The 25,183-nt window shown below is 39.3% G+C and overlaps 1 protein-coding gene across 1 annotated transcript; it reads left to right on the plus strand.

Annotated features, from left to right (window-relative positions):
- The first annotated feature begins 5,546 nt into the window (after positions 1 to 5,546).
- Positions 5,547 to 23,524, plus strand: LOC125179287. Its single transcript, XM_047884865.1, has 5 exons — positions 5,547 to 5,792; positions 12,167 to 12,195; positions 22,659 to 22,784; positions 23,129 to 23,273; positions 23,450 to 23,524. The coding sequence occupies exons 1-5, from the start codon at positions 5,547 to 5,549 to the stop codon at positions 23,522 to 23,524; spliced, it is 621 nt and encodes a 206-aa protein (XP_047740821.1).
- The last annotated feature ends 1,659 nt before the right edge of the window (positions 23,525 to 25,183 follow it).

The raw sequence follows: 25,183 nt of genomic DNA on the forward strand, positions 1-25,183 counted from the left end.
GTTTTATTTATATTTTAGCCTATTCATTGTATTATTTTTTATTCGCTAAAATTTAGTTTGGCAGAGTTAATTCGCAGTGTCGAGCGGATAGCATAAAAAATGAAATGGGCTAATATACTTCAAATCGAATTCTGATAATCCAAATTACGTTAATTTCACGCATGTAACAAGACGTTATAAACATGAATCACAACACATTCTGGGTCGAAGACACGACTAATTCGGGTATAACCAGATTCAATAAAAATTATCCATCTCACTATTTCATAATATTAACCTGTCCAAATTGTGCTTAGGGCAACTATTTACATGATTACTTACCTTTTTCTTTTCGTTTAGAGTTATCTGCTACCTCTATTTGAGAAGCAACTTTCTAAATGCTCGTACACACGATGACTTAGACTTAGACTAAGGACAGGTAGTCATTTTCTTGTATAGATGATTTAAAGCTTCTTTGTTTCCATGTATTGAACTTTGTGTTACTCACATGCATTTCAAATTTTAGTTGAAATACTCGCAATAAATGCGATTCCGTAGTTTAAATGTCGTAATCTAGCACTATCTATTGCCAATATTTTTTGTCTCGCCAGGTCCCACGGAAGATGGGCTTGATGCCTTGATCAACCCAGTAAAGAGGTAATGTTCGTGGACCTACCACTGCCACCGCCAGTTCATCATCGCCACCTCCTCGAGTCAGAATGTACTACGTGTTCAAACGATTTGACAGTGCAGTTGAAGGTCCAATGTTTCCTCGTAATTTATTCAAGGACAATAAAATTAATTATATGGTGCCAAAATGTCAATGGAATGATTACAAAAATTACATATTGATCGAAGTTAAAGCGCAGGGCTGCTGAATCAGAAAATAAATTTTGAACGTTTGGCGTACGTTCCTAAGCCACCTCGGGCCACCGTTTCGTTGCCGGTCACCTGGCCCCTACTGAATGGCATAGACATTACGGCAAGCCCGCATAGCGAGACGCGCTCTACGTTTGAGAAAAAGCCGGGCAAGGCAGTAGATGCTCGTTCTACGGAGAAGATATGAACGTCATAACCAGCAGCTGGAAAGGATGTAAGCGACAACAAACTCTGTACTAGCCGACCTTCGAGCCCAGGAATTAATTGTCGAGGCTATTGAGAACGAGCATCGAGAACTACGACGCACTGATGCCATCTTCACCGCCAATCGTGAGAGAAGAAGGCGCTTGTTTCAACAACTGCAGGGGGAATTTGGGAATGCGGCTGATGGCGGACCATAAGCAGCGGACCAAGAAGCAGCGGACCAAAGAGCCGGCACGGACGAAGATGACGCAGCCGAATGAGGAAATTGAGTTAAACAATTTTTGATTGTAACGTAATTAATTGTAACGTAATTGATTGTTTTGATTGTAACGTAAAAATTTTCATTGTTCATTAAATAAGAAAATAAAACTGTTCATTTAGGCTCTTTTATAATAAATTTGTTCATTTGGGCTTTTTTATTATTATCACTTATTAGGAAATGTTTCAGACAGAGTGCGAAATAATGGGTAACAAATTATTTAAAATCAAATTTTAATTGTTCCCACTTCCCAGGTTGCATGGTAAAAAAGCGGAAATATTTAAATATAATGTAATAAATATTTCACAAAAAATGCCTTTGTCCCCGGAACATGGACGATGACATCTAATTAAAGTACATGTCTATTCTGGTCGCACAGCGGTCAGATTCCCACATTTACGTACATTACCCGAGAATTTGTTTTCAGAATTATTGATATTAAACGAGACGTTGCAGACAGGCAGTAACCAGTTTATTATTAATAATAATAAAAATTATTATTAAATAATTATACTTAATTGATTTATACTCCTTACAGTTACGCCCAACAGCAAAAAAAAACATAAGTAAGAAATACTTGACATATAACCTCGTCAAGCAATGAGATAAAGATCAAATTAAAATTATTTGATCTGTAGCTATGATACTCACGAAATGGCCATAAACCGCGACTCCTCTGACGAATTCAAAACGCGTCGTCATTGAATTCGTTCGACATTGAATTCATTTTCAGTGAAAGTTGCAAAAAGGAAAGCTGCTCATCGTTTTTTGGTCTTCGTTGCCGGTCACCTGTCCCCTACTGAACCTACGGAATGGCATAGACATTACGGCAAGCCCGCATAGCGAGACGCGCTATACGTTTGAGAAAAAGCCGGGCAAGGCAGTAGATGCTCGTTCTGCGGAGAAGATATGAACATCATAACCAGCAGCTGGAAAGGATGTAAGCGACAACAAATTCAGTATTGGCCGAGCTCAGAGCCCAGGAATTAATTGTCGAGGCTATTGACAACGAGCATCGAGAAGTACGACGCAGTGATGCGATCGCCACCCGCAATCGTGAGAAGAAGGCGCTTGTTTCAACAACTGCAGGGGGAATTTGGGAATGCGGCTAATGGCGAATAAGCCGGGGACCAAGAAGCAGCGGACCAATAAGCCGGCACGGACGAAGGTGACGCAGCCGAATGACGAAAATGAGTTAAACAAAGTTGACGACTCTTCATAGAAATAGCACTTTTGATTGCGACGTAAAAATTAGTGAAATTATATCTGATAGAAAACCAATTATTCTTTTCTAATTGATTGTTCATTAAATAATAAAATAAAATTGTTCATTTAGGCTCTTTTATAATAAATTTGTTCATTTCTCACAACAGTGCCGCATCCTAATCTTACAGTCGTGAACTTGATGAGCGAACACTTGAGAATTATCCAGAGTCACCGGCATTACCGATCAAAACCGTGGTCCGGTTCAGATCCTCAGGACCTGAAAGCTATGTCGACATTTGGTCAAGAAGCACCTAATTTCAAAACCCGATGCCTTAGCCCTGAGGAAAAGCGCTCTTCCTCGTTTTAGACTTGTATCATTCCAGATAAAGGGCAACCCCTCATTACCAAAGTTCCAAGAGATATACTCGAGGAAATGAGGGATTAATTCGTTCAAAGTTGGCCTCGAGGCATGAACCACTTTTAGAACACAACTTTTATATTTAGGAAAGTACCACCGAAAGGAAACAGTCTTTGCGGACTATGTTTGGATAGCATGCTAGAATAATGGTCTACTAGTGTCATTTCTCCTTCTTCACAGTTTGGATACAGTCGTGATCTCTTTTTCTTGGCACTGAAATTATTATAGTGACTTCTTGGATCATCTCCAGAACCATAAGGGGAACAATCAATGCCAATCTCGGCCGTGTTGACAGTCCTTGTCAGCGTCGTGTTCCGTGAATTAATAGCTTACTTGGTCCCGGTTCAGTAGAACTGGTAAATTAGTAACTATATCAGAGGTCCCGGTCGTCTCGCTTTTTACTGGGTCGTCTCGCTTTTAACCACCGAGACACATGGGGGATGTCCCGGTTCACAGCGAGACAACCGGAAGTCAAGTTTACGAGCCCCAGACTCGACAGGCTCTGCCTTGAGAGAATCCAAGCCCAGGAATGGAATTTGGAACGGTTTGAATTCAGCAACTGTAGCACTGTCCTGCTCAGATGGAAGAAATGTTACGAAATGAATTTAGTCTGAATGTTGACTTGCTAAATAAGTATTTGGGAGAACTAGGGCTAATCAGATGAATTTACTAAATTTCACAACTGACGTGCAAATTTAAGTCACTTTCATGGCAGTTCATTTTTCTACTAATCAATATATTCTAAAGACCGCGTTTATGGAAGACCTTGAGCATTTTTAATAAGCATTTTACCACATCTCTCAAGCCTTCAACTCTCCTCCACCAGAGGAGGTCGAAATGCTTGGCCCGGGACTGTCTAGCAAGTCCCGGTTAAAAGCGAGACGGGACCTCTGATATAGTGCATCATCCATGCCGGACTTTATGGAAATATGCACATGTACAAACGGTTTCGAAAGCCAGTTGTATATGGTTTAAAGTTCAACTTCAGCACATCAACAATATCAGCTTTGACCTTGTGACGTCACAAGGTTAAAGTTGTTCATGGGTTGGACCCTACGTTTTTGCAATATCTCGCCCCCGGTTGCAGAAATTACTTGTATCTCTGTGAAAATTGGTCAAACTACTCCCCAAACCTGGTATGTTGTAGTCCTCATCAGCGCAGTCATTTTGATACCAAAATTAGCTAGCTACTACGATTCTTACAGTTTCAGCTCATATTTGACGTTGAGTCGAGCGTCTACAAAACTTACATACGACTTTAGCCCATCTTTTAGTGCCCAATTCTGAGTAAGAAGAAATATTGTAGACTTTTTGATGCAATTTCACCGTGAAGGCATATATAAACAATTTTAAGGAATGAAAAGAAAATGCGTCAATATCGTCAGCAGCATCATCGCCATGATCGAAAAACAGAGAAATGTGTCAACAAAGTCTTCATATTTTCATGACATAACAACATGTAATAAGGATTCTTCCTATCACACACTTACTTCTTCGGAAGTTCTTCGACGGCTCTTGTTATGACTTGGCGCGCCTCGACTTGGATTAGGTAGTGTTCAATCTTGTACAGCAGTTCTGACGTATCTCCCAGCAGCCTACTCAGGTCATGTTTCGCAGTATGTCCCAAGAAGGGCTCTTCACGACATGGGGGTGGACGATCTTTTTTTATCCGCTGATGATGCGCTGAGACGTTTAGAAAAACGTCTACTCCACTCAGTGTGACCCTTCCAGAGCTAGCTTCAGCTTCGTCGTCCTCCTCGACGTCTAATTCTTTTGGACGTCATGACTTTTCTTGGGAGGCACCTCTCTGGGTCCGTCGCCTCCTGAACGTGCTATCCGTGCCAGGCGTTTCTGCCGGCACTGGGCCACCCTGCCCTACTGTGATGCTTCACGTGACTCTAACAAGAAACGAATTGGAAATAATCGCGTGATCACTTCGCGTTGCACAACTAACCCAATTGCACGTCGATGATATATCATCTATTAGATGGGAATAAAACGAGAACCTTGTGAATATGAATACCGAAAACGTTACCAGGGTTAAACGGGATATTAACATGATGGCTGACATCGGCTAACTTTTTGAGAATCGTCCTAAACATGAAGTCCACATAGAGTATATTGTAGTTACAGGACTGCTTCTGCACCAACATTATGACTGCATACATGAACACTTCAGTCTACACTATTTTAATGACACTAAATGCCAATGATTATAGGTATGATAATAGGTATAGGTAGGCTCGTAGGCCGATTATAGGCTATAGGTTATAGGCTCGTAGGTATGATTACAGCTCGTTACTAATAGTTGAAGAATCTTTCGAATTTTTCTGGATAAGCGACTACTCGACCTCTTCGACGTTTATGTCTGGCTTCCACACGTGAGCCGGACGCGCCGGAGTATATGGTTTAAAGTTCAACTTCAGCACATCATCAATATCAGCTTTGACCTTGTGACGTTACAAGGGTTGTTCATGGGTTGGACCCTACGTCCAACGAATTTCTGACTTCAAGATTTTCTCTGGGACCCTGATGTTAAGGGATTTCCCCTTAATTTCTTCGTTTACAGCATTGAAGAAGCTAAAGCTCGCAAGAGTCAAGATGGCCCTTCCTGGACATGATTTGATTGTAAATAGTTTATTGAAAGGAAACGCCGTCTTCGCCATTATTCTTGCTTCGAACTTCATTCCTATCATCATCATTCCTATTGACACATCATCATCCGGGCTCATTCCTCCGGCCATTGCAAGGCACGAGACCCGCACGACTGCTGTGAAGCACCATGATTTGACTCTGGATTGTCTATCCAGAGTCACCATGATCGACCCAGACGCCATGACCGCAGAGGCGAGTGACATACGTGCGCTCGTCTTAAGTAATTAAGATCTATTTCAGGGCCCTTCCTTCCCTTGCTTAGCCTCCACTTTTCGATGGGTAGACCATGGGGCTCGGCTAGTCTAAGAATATGTTCCAGACTGATCAGGATTTGTTCGACGTTGACGTCGCACGAACCGCAACACTCTTCTAAGGCTTCTTTCTTCGGGCAGCACCTGGCGCATGTGATGAAAAGTCTTGTCAGCAGGTCGTTCTTTTTCCATCGCACGTATCCAGCAAAGCACGTTTGGGGTCAGAACTAGGCCGGTCTCTGATCGACTACGATCCTCTTTCGTTCATGATTGGTGAACACGTCCGTTCACATCATCATCCGGGCTCATTCCTATTGACACAACATCATCATTCCTATTGACACATCATCATCATCATTCCTATTGACACATCATCATCATTCCTATTGACACATCATCATCCGGGCTCATTCCTCCGGCCATTGCAAGGGCTCATTCCTCCGGCCATTAGGATCATGGTGCCAAGGGCCTTACAGTCAATCTCAATCCGCAGTGGCCAGCCGGAAGAAGAGATTGGTCGAAAATATGAGACTTGCAAGTCAAGCCAGGGATTGAACTACCAGCCAAGCCATAGTATTCGAAAGTATTCAGTATGGTAAGCAATTAAGTAATGCTAGGATAAAGAAAAATTGGGTCTGGATTTATAGATCTTGTGGTTAAATGTAGCAAAAATATCACGCACTGTCTAAAAATACATTATCCGTCGTAGACGTTATTCCTTCAATGATTCAAAAAAGGTGACAAAAGCTGCCCGGGCAACTATCGCCCTGTCAGTTTGACAAGTGTCGTTTGCAAGGTAATGGAATCTGTTGTGAAGGATCGATTGATAGATCATTTGACTGCTAATAATCTCCTATCAGACTGTCCTATGAGGAAAGATTAAAGATTATGAAGCTTCCAAGCCTCCATTATCGACGTCTGCGTGGGGACCTCATTGAAGTATACAAGTATACTCATGGCTTATACAAGGTCCAAGAAGGATTACTAGAATTTGAAACAAGAACCAACACCAGGGGCCACGGCTACAAACTAAAAAAACAGCGTTGGAAGTTCGGAACACATCCATGCGACAACATTTCTTCTCGCTTAGAGTCACCGATATGTGGAACAGCCTCCCTGATAGCATCGTTGAAGCTCCGAGTATGAACATCTTCAAAAACAGACTAGACGAAGCTATGCAGGAGCATATGTTCAGTCTTAAATGCCTAGCAAATTACGGATCAGGCAATAAGTCCAGCAGCTATCTCAATCAATTGTCAGCTATGGAAAGATCGGGTTCCAAAGGCCGGATCCCTAGTGAATCAAGTCACGAAAAGTTCAAGAATCGGCAACAGGCCATGGGCCTATTTATTCAACACCGACACTTCTATTCTAATACAGGGTACCGGTAAACATTACTCGCTCGCAAAAGTGAAAATTGAATGTTGATGCATATATTTCGATTGTAAAGTATTATTTCCCTCAGTTTTAATCTTAAATATAATAACTTTTCTCACAGTAGCGACTTTCGCTAGTGATGCTCAAAACCTTTTTATAGCAGCATGTCGAGAAATGTGTCAGCTTCAGTTGCTACATCTCACCATCTCGATGAATGATTCACACGAAATGTTAAAATATTTAGGTAGTTGCGTGTATTTTTGCGTGTATTTTTGAGATGTCAAGTTGGTTTTAAAAATTTGAACTGACAATTCTGGTTGGTTGGGGCATAAGTAAAAATTTTTCTGCTTACACATAACACTTATAACATAAGGAACGAACATCAATCGCCATAAATTAAAAAAATTCGCCTTAAAATGATGTTAGGATCCCTAAACGGAATAAAATGAGTTTTGAAAGAGCATGGAACTTTTCGTAGTATTTCAACCGGATTCACTCAGTAATTGTAAAAATTCGTCATCGAAAATTCGCCCGCCAGGATATAACATCGCAACAGGCCCAAATGGCGCAGACTTCGAGATAATCCCGAGTAGCTCGTAGAGCTTTAAGAATAAGAATAAATCGAGCAAATGAGTTGCTGAGGCAGTTGGAGCTGACACTAGCCGAAAGAAACGTGGCTATGGAGAGAGCCGCGGCCGAGAGATAGTCTGTATAGGCGGAAGTGACTGCCCAACGTGGGACAGTTCAGCAAATCCAGAACTGCGGAAAGCGAGGCAAAATGATGCGATTGCTCTACGAAAACGAAACCGCAATCTTCAACTTCTTTAACGACTGCGAAGGCAGTACATCAATGCGGCGCAGGCTCCGCCAGTGATGGATTAAGCCGGGAATTAAGAGAAAGCAGCGCAACATGATCGGCAAATGGCGAGGAAGGCGACAGTGACGCTTGATGATTTCATTTTCATGCCAGTCAAGTTCTGAAACAAAACTTTCGCCTGAGTTACTATAGTCCACAAGGAAACTACAAAATTAATAATGGCTACAACCTACAAATAACATTTCTGAAGATAACAAGCTCGTCTGTGCGAAGCGCATCCCGCTCAACAGTGAGACGTTGCGCTATCTTGGACCACTTAACCTAGCCGCGTAGCCGACGAGAGTGTGATGCTTTGAGTTCACCGCTGGCAAGACACTGATTCTCTAATTCTGCTGATGTTTCACGGGAGGCGAGGCGATCGTGTACAGTCGAAGACAAAATCATTACAACTAAGAATTTTCGGTCAGTTGCATTCCTGTCGCATGACTGGTTCTATAGATGGTTTCGCAAAAGCAAAATTGCTCACATTATTTACACCATATAGTAATTTTAGTAAGTATGCACTCTTAAAGTTGTCGGTATTAGTCTAACACTAACAGAAGATAGTCCAAGAGAATTCAAATCTCTGTGGTAGATGACTAACTACTGATGCTCATAATACAAACGTCTATTATGTCCGATTAGTTAAAGCCCGCGCCACTAACACGCTCGACTACATTGTAAACCAGGCTTCTTGCGAGGATTGTTCTGAATAGTGCGTGCAACTGCTGCCTCTGACTGTACTCCGACGCGACTTAGCAACAGTCGACGCGGATCAACGAGTTTGGGCGCCCTCTTTCAATATTCATCTCCTTATTGAGTCGTTCGATTATCATGTAACGAATTCAAAGCTTGAGACGCAGCTTGACGAGCACTTGCGGGAACAGGAAATTGTGTACTGCCGGAGTGAGAATATCAATTTATTCATCACCATTGACCGAACGATGAATTCGAGCTTAGAGCAGAAACCTCGAGTCGTAAGATGATTAAATAAAACGCGAAACTTGTGGCAACTAGAGGCTATCAATCAGCCGAGTATTAATCCTACCGTTAGTAACTAACCCAAGACATCATCTTGTTTTAAATATCTAGAGCATTAAGGCACTATATTCCGACGCCTATAGCCCAGAGTGATGATCGTCCAACACTGAACGTTACATCCAATTGTCACCGGCCAGAACTGCTCCAAGCTAACTAAGGTTAGTTGAACTTACAGTTTGCTACTATCAGGGACAGGGAGCGAACTCTTGTAGCTCAAGCTCCAGGCCAGGACAATATGAACTTCAAGCAACTGTACGTCAATTATCCAACACCGGCCAGAACTGCTCCAAGCTAACTAACGTTAGTTGAACTTACAGTTTGCTACTATCAAAGGCGAACTCTTGTAGCTCCAGGCCAGGACAATGTATAAATGAATTTCAGGCCACTGTGCTTCACTTATCCAACCTACAATGCCTTCTCTAACTCTCCTAGTCAGCGCATAGGTGCTTATACACGGGGCTATTAGTTGCGTCTACAACAGTTTTGCAGGCTGAGATCCTATACACGAGTATAGGGTTTTCGGTACACAGCCCGCGACAGTGCGACGTGTAAAGGTTTTGCACGGTGGAGGCATGCGAGAGCACGACAGCAGTGGGCGAGAGGGAGAGCGACGCAGCTGTACTTGGTATGACGGCCGGGCCGCTACTGAGCCGTGAGCGCCTCAGCGCAATCGAGGATTCGAGGTATCTAGCAGTGTTGCCAGGTTTTTTTCTTGGCGAGAATACCAGATTGCCTCGCTCAAAATACCAGAAATTCTATTGTTCAAAAACAGACTAATACCTCTAAATTTAATGAAATTATTCGTCAGAAACGTTGGTTAGAAAAAGAAGAGAAAATTATCTTATGTACTGTGCATTTATCTGGCTTGACGACAATTAGCCAAATTGAACACGTTATATTTTTCCCTCGCTTTGAAACATTTTGGCACTTTTCTTTCCCTCTGTTTGATTACATTGCCACTGTTTCCCTTTTTTATCACAGTGTGGCATTTCTTCTCCTTCGCTCAAAATGAGCAAGCCATGGAAACAGGTTATCTTCCTCTTGCTTATTTTCGTATATGCTTGCATAATGCGTAATCTAACATTTCGGGTTTGATCACTTGTTGCGGCTCAGCTGATAGCTCTTGGTCCGAATAAGGGACTCCAGTACCTTAGTTGAAATTTTATTCCGTTGCTTGTTTTTCACATGGGTGACTTATGAAAACACTTGCTCCCACGAATGCATGGTAGACAGGTCAAAGTAGACAAGTGATGTAGTAGGCAGCCAGTTCCATGAATGAATGATTTTCAAGATCAGTGAAATGTTGAATGTCACGCCAAAATTCAAGTGGCCATCCAATAAGTGGCACTCTGGAATTCAAAACCACCAAACAAAAATGGTGGAGCTTGCGTTACAGAGATAGGTTCGATAACCTCACTCGTCGTAGGCCATATCATCACAGATCAGTATTCAGTAATCAATCAAGGCTCAACACTCTCGTGCTTATATTGCACTAAACACTTTTGTTAAATGTTAACAATTAGATTGGGGTTATTTCATCAAGCGGTAAACTTGCGGTTCCAAAAATGTCGGGAAACCTCTAGTCGCGTGACTCGCGTCGCTCTGAAGGTAATCTATATAATAAACGCCTTCGCTGGAGGAAGTTCAAACTTCAAAGTTGGAACTTAATGCAGTAAAATTGCAGTAAGTCAGAAAATTCCAGATTTTGGCAAATATACCAGACCTAAAATAATCATACCAGAGACCTGAAAATACCAGATTTGTGAAATCTGGTGCAGAAATATACCATCTGGCGACGCTGTAACGACAGTGGGCAATCAACTCACTACTGCCGCTGCCGCTAGCGCCGACCACGAGTCCACGACCAGCCGCAGTCACGCTCACGCAGTTCAGAAGTCCTAACTTAATGTACTTGGCGTGACTATACCATGCGTGCTACCTCGTAACTAAATAGCGTGTTCATAGCAGCGTTGCCAGATGGTATATTTCTATACCAGATTTCTCAAATCTGGTATTTTCAGAAGGTGTCTGGTATTAATATTTTAGATCTGGTATATTTGCCTATATCTGGTATTTTTCTGGTATTTTCTGACTTACTGCAAATTTACTGCATTAAGTTCCACCTCTGAAGTTTGAATTTCCTCCAACGTAGGCGTGGATTATATAGATTACCATCAGAGTGGCGCGACTAAAGGTTTCCCGCCATTTTTGGAACCGCAAGTTTATCGCTTGATAAAATAACCCCAATTTAATTGTTAACATTTAACAGAAGTGCTTAGTGCAAATTTGTTTCCTGCAGTCACCGACAATTTGCTTTGCAAAGAATACTGGATTTTCAATAACTGTCTAATGTCTATACGATAGAAATTCCCTCATGAAACATGGCAACTGAAGAGATGTGGTTTGTCAACCGTCGCACAAGTCCCCGCGCTGCTTAAATAATCTATTTTGCAAGGGAGCGACATAAAATGCGATGCAAGCGTAATTACTGACACTAATTATAATGAACGAAATGGGAACAATGTTTAGCATTCTTCTCTGAATGAGCATGTATAGGGTTAACTCATCCGCTCATGATAAAGATGAAGAATATTTATTTGCTTAATCAAGTAAAACGTACCAATAGTCCTTTTAAAAAAGAAATAACGAATGAATAATTGTAATGGCTAAATTAGTGCTATAAACTTAAACTGATGATTCTCGAATAGTAATGGGCTCACTCGCGTAACTCTAACGAAAATGCAATTTGAAAGCCAAATTAACCCCAGAACTGCAAATCGCGGCGCCATTCTAATTAAAAGAAGACATTTGACGTTAAGTAAGAACTATAACCGTCCTCCTCAGGCACATTAAGTGGTACCTGCAAAATCAATAGAATTATTAGAATAATTAACAACAATGTAATCGTGGATGCTGTTCCACATGTCGGTGATTCGAAGCGAGAAGAAATGTGACTGTGTTGCAACGCAGTTGCAATGAATTCAATGAGTTTACATTACAATGAGTTCGAATGAAATCATTGTTCACAATCCACAACTCAGGTCTACCGCGTAGGTGACCACCCCATCAAGTGCGTCAAGAATGAGAATGAGGTCCCAGAAGGATTACTAGAATTTGAAACGAGAACCAACAACAGGGGCCACGGCTATAAACTAAAAAAACTGCGCTGTAACTCATACACGCGACATTTCTTCTCGCTTCGAATCACCGACATGGGTAACAGCCTCCACGATTACATTGTTGACGCTCCGAGTACAAACGCGTTCACGTTCAAGAACAGACTAGATAAAGCTATGGAAAAATATATGTTCAGACTTGAAATGCCTAGCACCATATCGAACCCGGTGTAAGTCTAGTAGCTATTTCAAACTATCGTCAGCTTGGAGAAGATCCGGTCGAAGGACCTGTTTTTAGATCTCGTGTGAACAAGTCACGAAAAGTACAAGAATCGGCGACAGGCCATATCAGGCCTATTCTTCAGCGCCGACTTTACTATGCTATGCTATGCTATAATTGAATAGTTGCACGCATTGTATTCCTGATACCGTAGCTCGTAACCGAAGTTGAATGTTATATATGGTAACTATTAACATGTTTCTTCTAATCTTACAGAACACAAATGATTCCGTCCATTTCATTACCAAATAGAACGAAAACTTCCATTTGGGTAATGGGTATAAATAAAAACTATTTCGATCGAGAGCCACACAAGACTAATTAAAAGATGTTGGCAATAACGCGGTCTCTGCTGTCGCCAACACACAGCTCAGGCCTACCGCGTAGGTGACCACCCTGCCAAATGCGTCAAGAATGAGAAGAAATTTAGATTCGCACCACAATATATGAGTCATTATGTTTCATGCATTTCTGTATTCAGTCTTCGAGATGCATTTATGAAGTATTAAATGCACTACGGCAATACAAAATGTCATGAGACTCACTGCACCTGGACCTGTTATAATATAGCTTTATAGGTCGCAGCCTGAATAATAATTATGACCGACCTAGGAGTCTCCACGTAACGTTGTCCTGACTTGANTTCTTGCACTTTTCTGGACTAGTTCACAGATCTAAAAGACTTGGATTTTGATCATATCTTTTCAACGGACGGTAGGTTTGAAATAGTTTCTAGACTTTCAGTTGTTCCGTAGGGTACTAGGCATTACAAGACTAAACAAATGCTCCTGCATGGCCTTGTCTAGCCTGTTCTTGAAAGCGTTCGTACTCTGAGCGTCAGCAGTATCATCAGGAAAGCTATTCCACGACTCGAAGCGAGAAGAAATGTTGTCGCGTGGATGAGTTGCGAGCTTTTTTAGTTTATAGCTGTGGCCCCTGGTGATGGTTCTTGTTTCAAATTCTAGTAATCCTTCTGGAAACTTGTACAAACCAGGAATTTTCCCTGTTGCACGTCTTAGAACACTCTCGACTAAATTTTTGTTCTTTTCAAGTTTCGGTGACCACACAGCGTTTCCAAACTCTAGGTTCGGGCGCACGACAGCAATAAACAGCTGCTTCATCACTTCTGCACCTACATATAGAGGTACTCGTAAGAGCGTCTGATCAACCCAAGCACTTTACTGGACTTATTTACTTGCTGTTACGTATATTCGTTTGACGAAGGATTTGAATACACGATTTTTCGTTGAGTTGTCTTTATAAATCGGTTTCTGTAAACAAACAATATACAAAGGTAAAAATGGTTACATAAAATTAGTATTGCGCATAAAGGTATAATCGAGAAGTAAAATCATTTATTTCGAACATATAACACGATAAAAGTCAAATATACACGTTACACGAATCTTCAAAATTAAAACACACGTACCAAACATTTCCTTCTTTACAGTCTAGAGCCAACACCGCAACTGAAAGTCTAGATGTCTTTAAAACCGAACTAAAGTAAAATGTCAGTGATACGCATGCATCAGGCGTACGAAATACACAAGAGAAGTGAATTTGAGAACCAGGAATCCAACACTTGCGTTTCAACATGCCTAGAAAATTTTATCTCCTTGTCGACCCAAACTCCACGATCTTTTTCCACGCTAGACCTGTCAATCATAACCCTCTCGTTGCAACCGTGTCTTCTCATGCTTTAAGCTCGCTGTTCATATGTTCTTGCCGAAGTGAAGTACTCTACACTTGTCAGCAATGAAGCGCAGCTGCCACGCATCAGCCCAGTCAACTAAACTATCAAGATCATTTTGCAATTCCATTTTATTTGATGCATCCTTAACTGTATCATAAACTTTTGAGTCATCGGCATACATGGAGCACACGCTTGACCTACTTCTGGTAGATCGTTTATAAGAACAACATCTTCAATCTGAATACGTGAACATGCTTGAAACACGCAAATGTGCGAAAACGCACACATGGTTCAATTAGAAGCTGTACATGCATGACAAGCCAACGTCGGAGAAGGAACAGAATGTAAAAATGTAAGAGTGTTAGAATGCTGGGAACGTGAATACATAGGCAAACCTGACGCGAAAATGTGTACAAAGTTCACATGATACAACATCGCTTGAAGGTATGATGATTACGTACGCATATAAGAAAAAGTTTAACTGTTGAATAAGGTTTAGAAACGCATGACGAACAACACTTTCAAGATAAAAGAAGATGAAGACGATATCTTTGAGAGCGTACAAATTATTTAAAACATTCGAAATGGATGAACGCTTACGACCTGTCTCTTATACACATCTAGATGTGTATAAGAGACAGCCCCAAACCAACTTTAAGCAACACCTACCTCACTCCACAGCCTGCTGAATTAAATAGTCAATTGTCAACAGGTCCTACTCCACAGAATTTTACCCCATACAATCACTTCTTACACACGCCGTAAGCCTTACTGGCCGCAGACCACGCCGGATCACCGTAAACCTGCTCTGCTAGTTGCAGGACTGGCGTAATCCCGTCGCACTCCACAGGCTAAAGCGCAAACCGCCGTCCCTATNTACACTTGTCAGCATTGAAGCGCAGCTGCCACGCATCAGCCCAGTCAACTAAACTATCAAGATCATTTTGCAATTCCATTTTATTTGATGCATCCTTAACTGTATTATAAACTTTTGTGTCGTCGGCCTACATGGAGCACACGTTTGACACTACTTCTGGTAGATCGTTTATAAGAACAACATCTTCAATCTGAATACGTGAACATATGCTTGAAATACGCAAATGTGCGAAAACGCACACATGGTCCAATTAGAAGCTGTACATGCATGACAACAAGCCAACGTCGGAGAAGGAACAGAATGTAAAAATGTAATAGAATGTTAGAATGCTGGAAACGTGAATACATAGGCAAACCTGACGCGAAAATGTGCACAAAGTTCACATGATAGAACATCGCTTGAAGGTATGATGATTACGTACGCATATTAGAAAAAGTTTAAGTCTTGAATAAGGTACAGAAATGCATGACGAACAACACTTTCAAGATAAAAGAAGATGAAGACGATATCTATGAGAGCGTACAAATTATTTAAAACATTCGAAATGGATGAACGCTTACGACTGATAGTCATGTTCGAATGAACAATTTTCATGTGTGGATGATAAATGTATGTATATCATATATTGGCTGCAATCGGGAGGCATCTCAGGAATTGTTATCTGTCCCTGTAACGCCGAGTAATCATGCAAGATCTAAATAAAGTTATGAGTTCGCTCTATTAATATAGTTGAATTATGAACTGTCTAAAAATATCAATCGTGGACAATTTTTTACTATGCTATACAAAATGTTCTAGATGTTTGGCTCTTTGAAAATATAAAAAATTATTAATTTGTATGTATTAGTTTTAAAGTTGTATATTATCTCCTCGAGGAGGGTGCTGTAACGAATTAGTTATCTATTTTGATAACTCCGTAGTACTTTTTGAAGGCCGTATATATTACACCATAAAAAAGGCCAAGGACGGCTTAGGGAATTTCTACTAAGTCAATAAAATTTGGTCGTCAGTTACTTTATCTGACTTACAAATACTGATATTTGATTAATAAATGATTATATGAGTGACTATATGAGTGTCTATAGTGTTCGAGACTCGCAGCAAGCTATAAGAATTCTGCGATGTTAACAATCGCCGACAGGTCTAATGGTATCCATTCAATTTTAACTCGCATTTGGAAATTGGAAGCTTGCTTTGTAGTGTTTTAGTAGCTAGCTACAAATTCGCTTGGAGAAAACTGCTTTTATGATCAGAGGTCAGTAGAGTCTATAATAACGGAAATTGCATGGTCAAATTCTTGATCCAGTTTATGCAAATTTAATAGGTGCAGTTTATTTCATAACATTTTTGGTATTGCAGTTATTCACTGAATCGTTTATTAACTGGTTATATATGTTTACTGTTTTATATTTTGGTCTGCAGTTTAATTTTCCTTTTAACCTGACGCACAAAGACATCGTGAAATGTTGCGCCTTAGCAAGCTACCTGAATTTTTTGGATTTTTATCATATAATTTTTTGGTTTTAATCGAAGAATGTGCGAGAAATTTATTGCAGACTAGGGCAACTATTTGCGATTTTTTTAAGAGGCGGTATTATTACCTATACGTGCTAGAATTTTCGACAAAATAACGACCAGCGACCAGGATCTAACCCCACATTAAATAGATTCTGATGAGTTATCCTGACGCAATAACAGTTACGTACAACAGCGTCCTATAGTTACGCAAGTAGTTTGAACATTCAAAGTAATGGAAGGAAAATATGTACAGATTAGGCTAAGACTGTCTACTAGTGAGACTAAGAGAGAAGAGTTGATTCCGAGTCTAGATTTTATTGGTAATTCATTTACAAGCCAAAGCGTCTTTCCGAATATCAGGAGAACCTATACATTTCAGTATATTTTTATTACAAACAATTAATGGATCTTTTAAATAGTTATTATAGTCACAAGAAGTGCTGGTGAATAATGCATCATAGAAAAGCTCCAAGAAGTAACAAACAATTCATTTTAAAATTGATGTGGAGGACAAATAACTTTGAAAAGCGAAACGGCTGAAAGTCTTACAATCGAATGTAATGGAATAACTTTTTCCCTTAAAAATAGCCCACGTGATAAAATGGAATTCAGTTCAAAATAGCAACTAACTGACATATATGAGTAAATGGGAACTTCAAATAATGATGTGTGATGCAATGCCGAGGTCTCATTGCCATTTTATTGTACAACCAAAGGATAATAAATGTATCTACTATATTATATAAGAATATATATTATATTCTTTCAGAGAGTCTGATTGATCATTGTTTCAATACTGCTCATTTCTATCTATGTTAGCAATCACACTAGAATCTGATTTTATTGCACTCCTGCATGTATCTACTAATGTAAATGTGAAAATCAATTAAAAATACGTTACTTCAAACACCAAATGAATAATTATGCACTGATTGATGAACAAACCCTCTTTACTTCTGTCAAACTCATGAAGAAAATTTGTAGTATCAAGACAGCCTTTGAATATCTTGTATTATTTACAAAGTAAATTATCGGCAAATGTCAGCTAAGTTTTGTTTTTGACGAATTGTTTGCTCATGTGGAAACTCTTCATTCGCATTATAAATAAATATCTTCGCACGTAATGATGTGCAAATTTTTTATTTATCTCCTGACTGTTAGAAGATAAATATGAGACGATAGAAAGATATAAGATATGAGGACTAGAATGTTGACAGTAAGTTTATTGTTACTTGGCTGGAAAGAGAAGGAACTCGAGAGCGTCGATCCCGTTCCAAGTCACCTCCCTTGTACTGAACGCAGGCTGATGGAATGGCAATCAGCAGACACTAGACGCTTAATATTATTGCTCGATATATTTTGGTTAGCGCAATAATATGGAACTTTTGTTGCCCATATTTTATGGTTTGCAATCGTGTTCAAAGATGTTCAAATATATTTTACAAACCGCCCTGGGCTAGAACTTTATGAAATTAAGTTTTTTGAGTACAAATTTATTGCGTTCGTTGTTTATTGTTGTGGCCGGTTTAATTTATTGTTTTTTTTTTATGTTTGCAAATTTTTTGTACGTCTTAATTCTCCCATTATAAAACTTTTCGCAATACCATATTGCGAGCGCATAATTTTTCTATTCGATTTCCGCATACTGCCAATAATCCTCAATAAATTCAACAATAAATCCTTCGTCGGTTTCTTGTCCCTCATGTATGGAACGCGTTGCCAAGTCTATCAATTCAGTCGGAATAATAATCAACTGTCGGAGTATTACGCAATTTAGCCCTTGCACGATCATTTACGTAACGTAATTCAAGATTTATAAATTTAGGAGGCTGCAGGTTATTATGGCGCTGCATTTTTTACTCGCATGGAGTGATCAGAATGTGGCGATTCGCAGCTCGGTAGTGTAGGCACTCTAGCCTGTTCACCCGCTTTTTAAACCTCTTCGACACTTTAGAAACGAATCGAAACCGGTCTGGCACAGATTGATAATAAATTCACAATACGCTCCTGTGATCGTTATCAGAAATTTTTTCGTCCTCTTCGTTTTCGTGCCTTGCGCTATATAGGCTAAGTTGGGCGTGCACGGGGTAGTAAAACCGTTATAACGAAGCAAACAAAAATCATTTTAACAACTCTCGCAGGAACGTATTGTGAATAAATAGCGTCGTTTTTTATTTAGGTCAAGATCGATTTTGATTTGACGAGTTGCGTAGCGTAGCGTAGTTGCGTAGAAAAAGTGACATGAAAAACCGTAACATAAACCGTTACAAAAATTAGTCAAAGATGTGTCGAGGTGGTATTTATAAAGACTAAGCAGAATAAGTTGGGCACCATTGATGTAAGATGCTAGAGTGGTGCTGTTCTGGCCGTTGAAGCAAGTGGTTTACTGTGCTGAGCTCCTGTGACAGCAGCCGGCTTCGGCCTTTGAAACTTTGAAAATACCCACAGATAATATGCAGTCAGTGCTGCCCCGCTCTGAGGCGTTGAGCCGGCGAAGGTACTACTAGCTAGAGATCAACTCCTGAAAACCTAACAATGCTCCCGGCATCTTACTGCAAAAATGCTTACATTTTGGACTCAAGTTCAAGGTTTTTGGACATTGCTTACATTGGCGTGGGACTCTCTAGCTGGGGCAGCCGTTGAGAAACTTTGGGCAACTCTTCAAGACACCCAATTTCGTAATTGAGCAATAAAATTCAGTCGAATTCCTTAAACTGTCCTCGCATGGGGTCGCATTGAACTAGTCATCAGAGGCTCGCACAAAATCTAATAAAAGAAAAAAATAGATGTAAGATGCTGATTATAGAAGATTTTTTCACTAATATTACGTTATATTAGGATTGATTAATAAAAAATACGCCTTCTGCGTCAGATTGAACGAAGTAAGTGCTATAATCACTCCTATTCCTATATGATAGTAGACAGAGAAGCTACTTCTTATGTAGAACCATATAATACGTTAACGGTTTCAATTGTCGGAGTAATTTAGGAAGTTGTGACTGGCTCTGCTTACTCTAACCATGGATTACGTTTATAGAATAGAAGGTACAAGATTGAATTCTCAAGTATATTATAGTGAAAACGACCGTGAATATGTTTATCACAAACGAACGACCAGAGATGGAAAGGTTTACCTTGCGTGTTCTAAGAGCTACTGTGGCGCTACCGCCGTGTTTGATGAACATGATATTGGTGCTGTAGACGAAGATAGAATAGGCCCAACGATCGTTGGAAGAAATTTAATATTAAGATCAAAGCTTCACAATCATCTTGGGGAATTGTCCCTTTTGCCTAATCTAGCTCTAGCTAATTCGTGCAAGCGCCGTGCCATGGCCGAAGGTAGTGCACCTTTTCGTTTCATTTACGACGAAGAAAGAGCCAGGTAAGCCATTGCCAATGTTCAGAATTTTCTTCTGAGACGCTGCTGATAAATTAAGACTTGTGTATGCTTTATCGTGACTGATTGGCTTGTATAAGATGTCCTGTTCTGAGCTGTTCATAGTATTGCTGTATATTGAACATTTTAGGAATTCATGCATTTCTCTGCACCTGCAATTTAGATGGAAAGGCCATCAGCAGTAAGCCACACTATTTTTTCTCAGAAAATGCGCGTGAGATTAATTGTCAATGATATAATTAGCTAGCCTATTAGTGATATGATTGGAGCAGCAGATGATGCTGCCATCTGTCAATTATCCAGATGTCAATAAAAATCATATAATCTATTATAGAGCCTAGAGGTCAGACTCAGAAGTTCTTTAAAGTTTGATTAGATCTTGCTTGATTCCTTGATAGTTGTGAACTTGTTGCTAATGTTGCAAACTTTATCTTACTGCTTATGAAGTAGATCGTTTCTAATTACTATAACTTCTTATGTTGATGCAGGCTGTCAATTTACTGCTGTCATTGTGGCAACTGAAGGGGCATTGATTTGAGTTTACTCTGAATGTCCATTGTCCAGGGATGAGGCATGTGATTCGGGATAAGTTTGTACAGTCGAGTACATTTAAGAAATTAAGATTATGTTCAAACATCCTAAAGAGGACCTAAAGCCTAAACTGATTATTTCCATAGGCTTTGTAATTAGTACCTAACTTATTAGTTATTTATGGATCTAGTAACTTGAAAATATTAAACAACTGACCCAGAAGCCAGAAAGTTCAAGCAAGATCCATATTGGAATGTGAAAAACTTTTACTGGCATTAGTAGATGTAGATTTGTAGAATACCCCCTCCCCCACTAGTCACTACCACTCTATCAGTGCCCAAATAAACATCTTGACCTAGCATCCTAGCCTGGCTAGCCATCAACCTAAAGTTGTAGCCTAATTAAATCTTGTAGTGTGATTTACAAATAATGGTTAATTTAAATGATTATTTTAATCTAGTAACCATTTTTTCTTAATAGTTGTAACTGTTTGATACAGTCTGTCTGAATTTTCTACTTCTAGTATAATATTTTGCATTATCTTAATAAAATCAATCGATTGTTTATGAAGATTCATTACCTTAGTCTACTAAATTACTTTACACGTAGTGCTGGCTGTTTTAGGATAAAATTTATTGGTATTTTTCCCATCATTTTAGAATTTTTTTTTTAATTACCCTCATATGGGGTACCACTTTGTTGAAACTTGCACCAAACAATGCATGAACCTTATGGGCTCTTGCAATATTTTCAGGCTTATATTGCTTGTCAATTATAACTGGCAAACAAATTGATGCAAAAATCATTAACTATATTTAATATAAGTGTTAGGAAAGCTACAGTATGTCAATTGGATTAATGCATAAGAATAGTGCTCAGCATACAGTCCAGACAGGTCTCATTAAAAATATTACCAATATAAATTTTTGATATTTCTAGATTAAAGAACCTGTATCATATTAATTTTCTTTGGAGGTTAGAGAATGGCATTACTTATAAAGTAAGATTAAGTATTTACCTTCCAATTGAATGGTATAAGTGCTGCAAGTGCACATTGCAAGTTGCACAAAACAGATTGGTATTGTATATGGCCATTTCTCTATAATAATTATATTTTATTGAAAAGTGAATGAAACACATCAGTAATTGTTGTTCTTTGGAACTTGGTCAGTCAAATCAGTTAATAAAATGGGTTGTTCTCTTGAATGTCTTGTTACTTGTCCTCTAAAGGAAAAATAATTACCTTATTCTTAGCTTACCTAAATAGCTGATAACAATTATTTTGTAAATATATAAATTCTTCTTTTTCCGAATGCAAAGTTTATGTCAGGCACACAACAAAATTACCCAAAAATTATAGCATTGGAAGAAATGTATCATAAATTTTACAGCACCCACTTTTTATAACATTTAATGGTTGTTCTTTTTATTATGATATTATGAAGAGAAAGTTGTGAGGATTTCTACCAGGTTTGACAATGATTAAATCAAACAGATGAAATCATGAGATAATAGCATTTCATTTTGTTTTAAATTTTATTTTTTTTATTTCATATATACATATATTGAGTTGCAGTCTTTCATTTATTTTGAGGTATTGTTATCCATGGTTTAGTTACTTTAGTATAAATGTACTATGACAAATTGGAATATAAACCTGTTGCCTTTAGTCTTAGTGTATATTATGTTCCAATGAATTGTATGTTTTTGGTAGAGAGGCATCAAGTGTTGCAATACATTGTACATATAACATAGCTAGCAGCTTAGCTAATTCTTATAAGGCTATAAGTAGTCTTTAACTATTTCACTGTTATGTATTAATCACCTTATACAATTTACATGTGTCAGCTAGCTTATATAAGAAGGGTTGGTTGAGATTGTATTGACCTTTTAGGCATTTAGAAAAATGTCCACCCTAATACAAGTATTCTAATTGAAATATTTAATATCATTTGTTAAATATGTGAATTTATGACTAGAAAAATTACAATATAAGTTAATAATAAGTGTTTAAACTTGTCAGGGTCACTTTATTCTATGTCAAATATTTGTGTAATATATACATAGGCCTTTGATGATAATTAGAATAAAAATGAATTATGATTGTTACTATACCATCAGGCAACCACTTAGCACCCTCTCCTTTGCTGAGGTGGAAAATTCCATGCAGAAAGCCAGGAGAAGGACGCAGCCGGCAGTGCCTGCAACAATTGTGGACCTTGTGGCTTTGGTCCAGGTGGACGAAAGGTTCAATACTAAATATTGAAAAATCTAACCTGTCTGCCTCTAATATTTTACTTTTTATCATTTACTATTTCAGAGTCTTTAAATTTTCTTTTCTTGTTAAAATTCCTGATACTATTACAACTTGCATTAAATATAAGAATTTGGCAAGATGATACATATATTTACGCAATTACTTGTATCTGTTATTTATGGGCTATGGTTGTGCTTGCTGGAAATTTCTGTAACGAATGTGTAATTAATTTGAATAAAATTAGTTTGTCCCCCTTCACATAAAGTGTCATCATGTAATTTTTCCCTTAGTTATGCATTCAGATAAAAGTCTTTGATGAGCTTCATATTTGCAGGTACAATACTACCTGTGCGGGGGAACGTATGCTGTTGGAAGTACAGGAGTTGGGCATCGATGGAACCAACCTGCTCTTCCTGTCTCCATCTCTTCGCATGGCCGCCACACTTGCCACTGAAGTCCATCTTGATGGCACATTTAAAGTAAGCTAATACGAAAACTGATGTTTATTACTTATCAATCAATAACTCTAGTTTCTTATAAAATATAAAACCTTTCGGAAACCATTTAACTTGAAATTATTATAATATATGAATTGAAAGTATTTTATGATGCTAGATTATTTAGATGTAATGTTAGTTGCTCGTTTATCCATCAGGTTGTACCTCGCATGTTCCAGCAGCTCCTGACTGTACATTTTATCGCGATGAACCACGTAAGTGATCTTCAGTAAGGCATGGACTCGATGTTCGTACTGAAGTTTACTGAATGGACTTTAACCTAGTGTGTAATCCATTTTAATTAACTCCGTTGGTTCTCAAGCAATGTTCTCCTTAGTATGATAGTGACCGAAGTAGGTACCGGCAATTCATTTTCACGCGATATGCTACCTATGATCGGGTCTCTCAGTTACAGTACTTCAAAATATGTTACACTGAAAATATTGAACAATTTATTGTGCAAGCTAGGTCATATCTCAAGGTGAAAATGATGACTATTAGTTAATCATCTGAATTTGAATAGGGCCCTGTTCATTGTATCTTACAAATTCCATTTAAAAAATATTGTCTCATTTTCTTCCGAAATTGTTGATCCCTTTCACGATCGAATATTTGAAATTTCAGAGTTTTCCGGTGGTGTACGCTCTGATGCAGCGACGGACCAGGACGAGTTACATCGCAGTACTTAGGGTGTGTCGGAACCTACTGGGCATGGCTCCAGCCTCCGTTGTTTGTGACTACGAGCTGGGCCTGGTGCAAGCTGTGCAGGCCGTCTTTCCAGCAGCCAGAGTGACTGGTTGCCTGTTTCATTTTGCTCAGGTTTTCCTTTTTGATACTTGATGTATTATATTATTAATTGCCGTTGCTAATACCTGAACTGAATATGGGTTTTGCCTTTAAATCTGTGCACTAAGCAGTCCCAGAAAAATTTTCTAGACACTCATATAAATGCGCTGGGCTTTCTTGACTTGCTAACTACTTCAAATAGGTGGAAATTATATTGAAAATATACAGGGATTTCCTAAAAGGGATACTTCGATAATTGCACAGTGACGTACAGTTGATGGAGCAGGGGCTTGGAACATTTGTATATTTTAGCTCTATGTACAAACTCGCACTCTGCAGCTAGGTTACGAAGGTTGTTACATGAATTTCATGCTATTTTATTCTATCCTTAGGCCGTGTGGCGCAAATTTCAAACTCTCGGGTTGGTCCGCGCCATGAGAGAGGATGAAAGACTAAAAATCGCAGTGCGTATGGCGATGGCCCTGGCATTTTTGCCTGCTGAGAATTTGGAAGCTGGAGTTTTGGCAGTCGAAGGCCGTGTCGCTGACAATCCGGTGGTTGCCTACACTACCTTTGTACGGTACCTGCGCCGCTTCTGGTTGGGTGCAGTTGGCGCAGAGGTGGTGTCTGTGTATGGACAACCAAGGCGAACCAACAACGCCGTTGAGTCGTTCCACCGCATACTGTCTAAGAACATTGCGCCTCATCCAAATCCACTTACTTTTCTCGGTAACTAGCATCCTCAATTGCATACTAATAAGCGTTTTCCGAGCATTTGAATGAGAAAATGTATTCAGCGGTCTTGCATTAAAATGTACTCTATTGTACTATAGATTTTAATTATGATAAGCTAAAGCATACTGTATTGTTTTCCATTGTTTGTGTAGATTAAATGATTGTCTGATTTAAACATTACTAGTTGCACTACGAAGACTGGAGGCAAGTCAGGCCAATGATTTTGTACTGGCCTCTACTGGACATCCTATAAGGCGACGGCGCAGGCCTGCCAATCTTGCCAACCATACGCGCATCAGAGATGCCATGCGCGAGTTTGCAAATGGAGCGTAAGTTCAAATGTTGATAGCTCTTCTTTTAATTGCGATATG

The sequence above is a fragment of the Hyalella azteca genome, unplaced genomic scaffold (assembly GCF_000764305.2).
Source record: "Hyalella azteca isolate HAZT.00-mixed unplaced genomic scaffold, Hazt_2.0.2 contig16360, whole genome shotgun sequence".
Lineage (NCBI taxonomy): Eukaryota > Metazoa > Arthropoda > Malacostraca > Amphipoda > Hyalellidae > Hyalella > Hyalella azteca.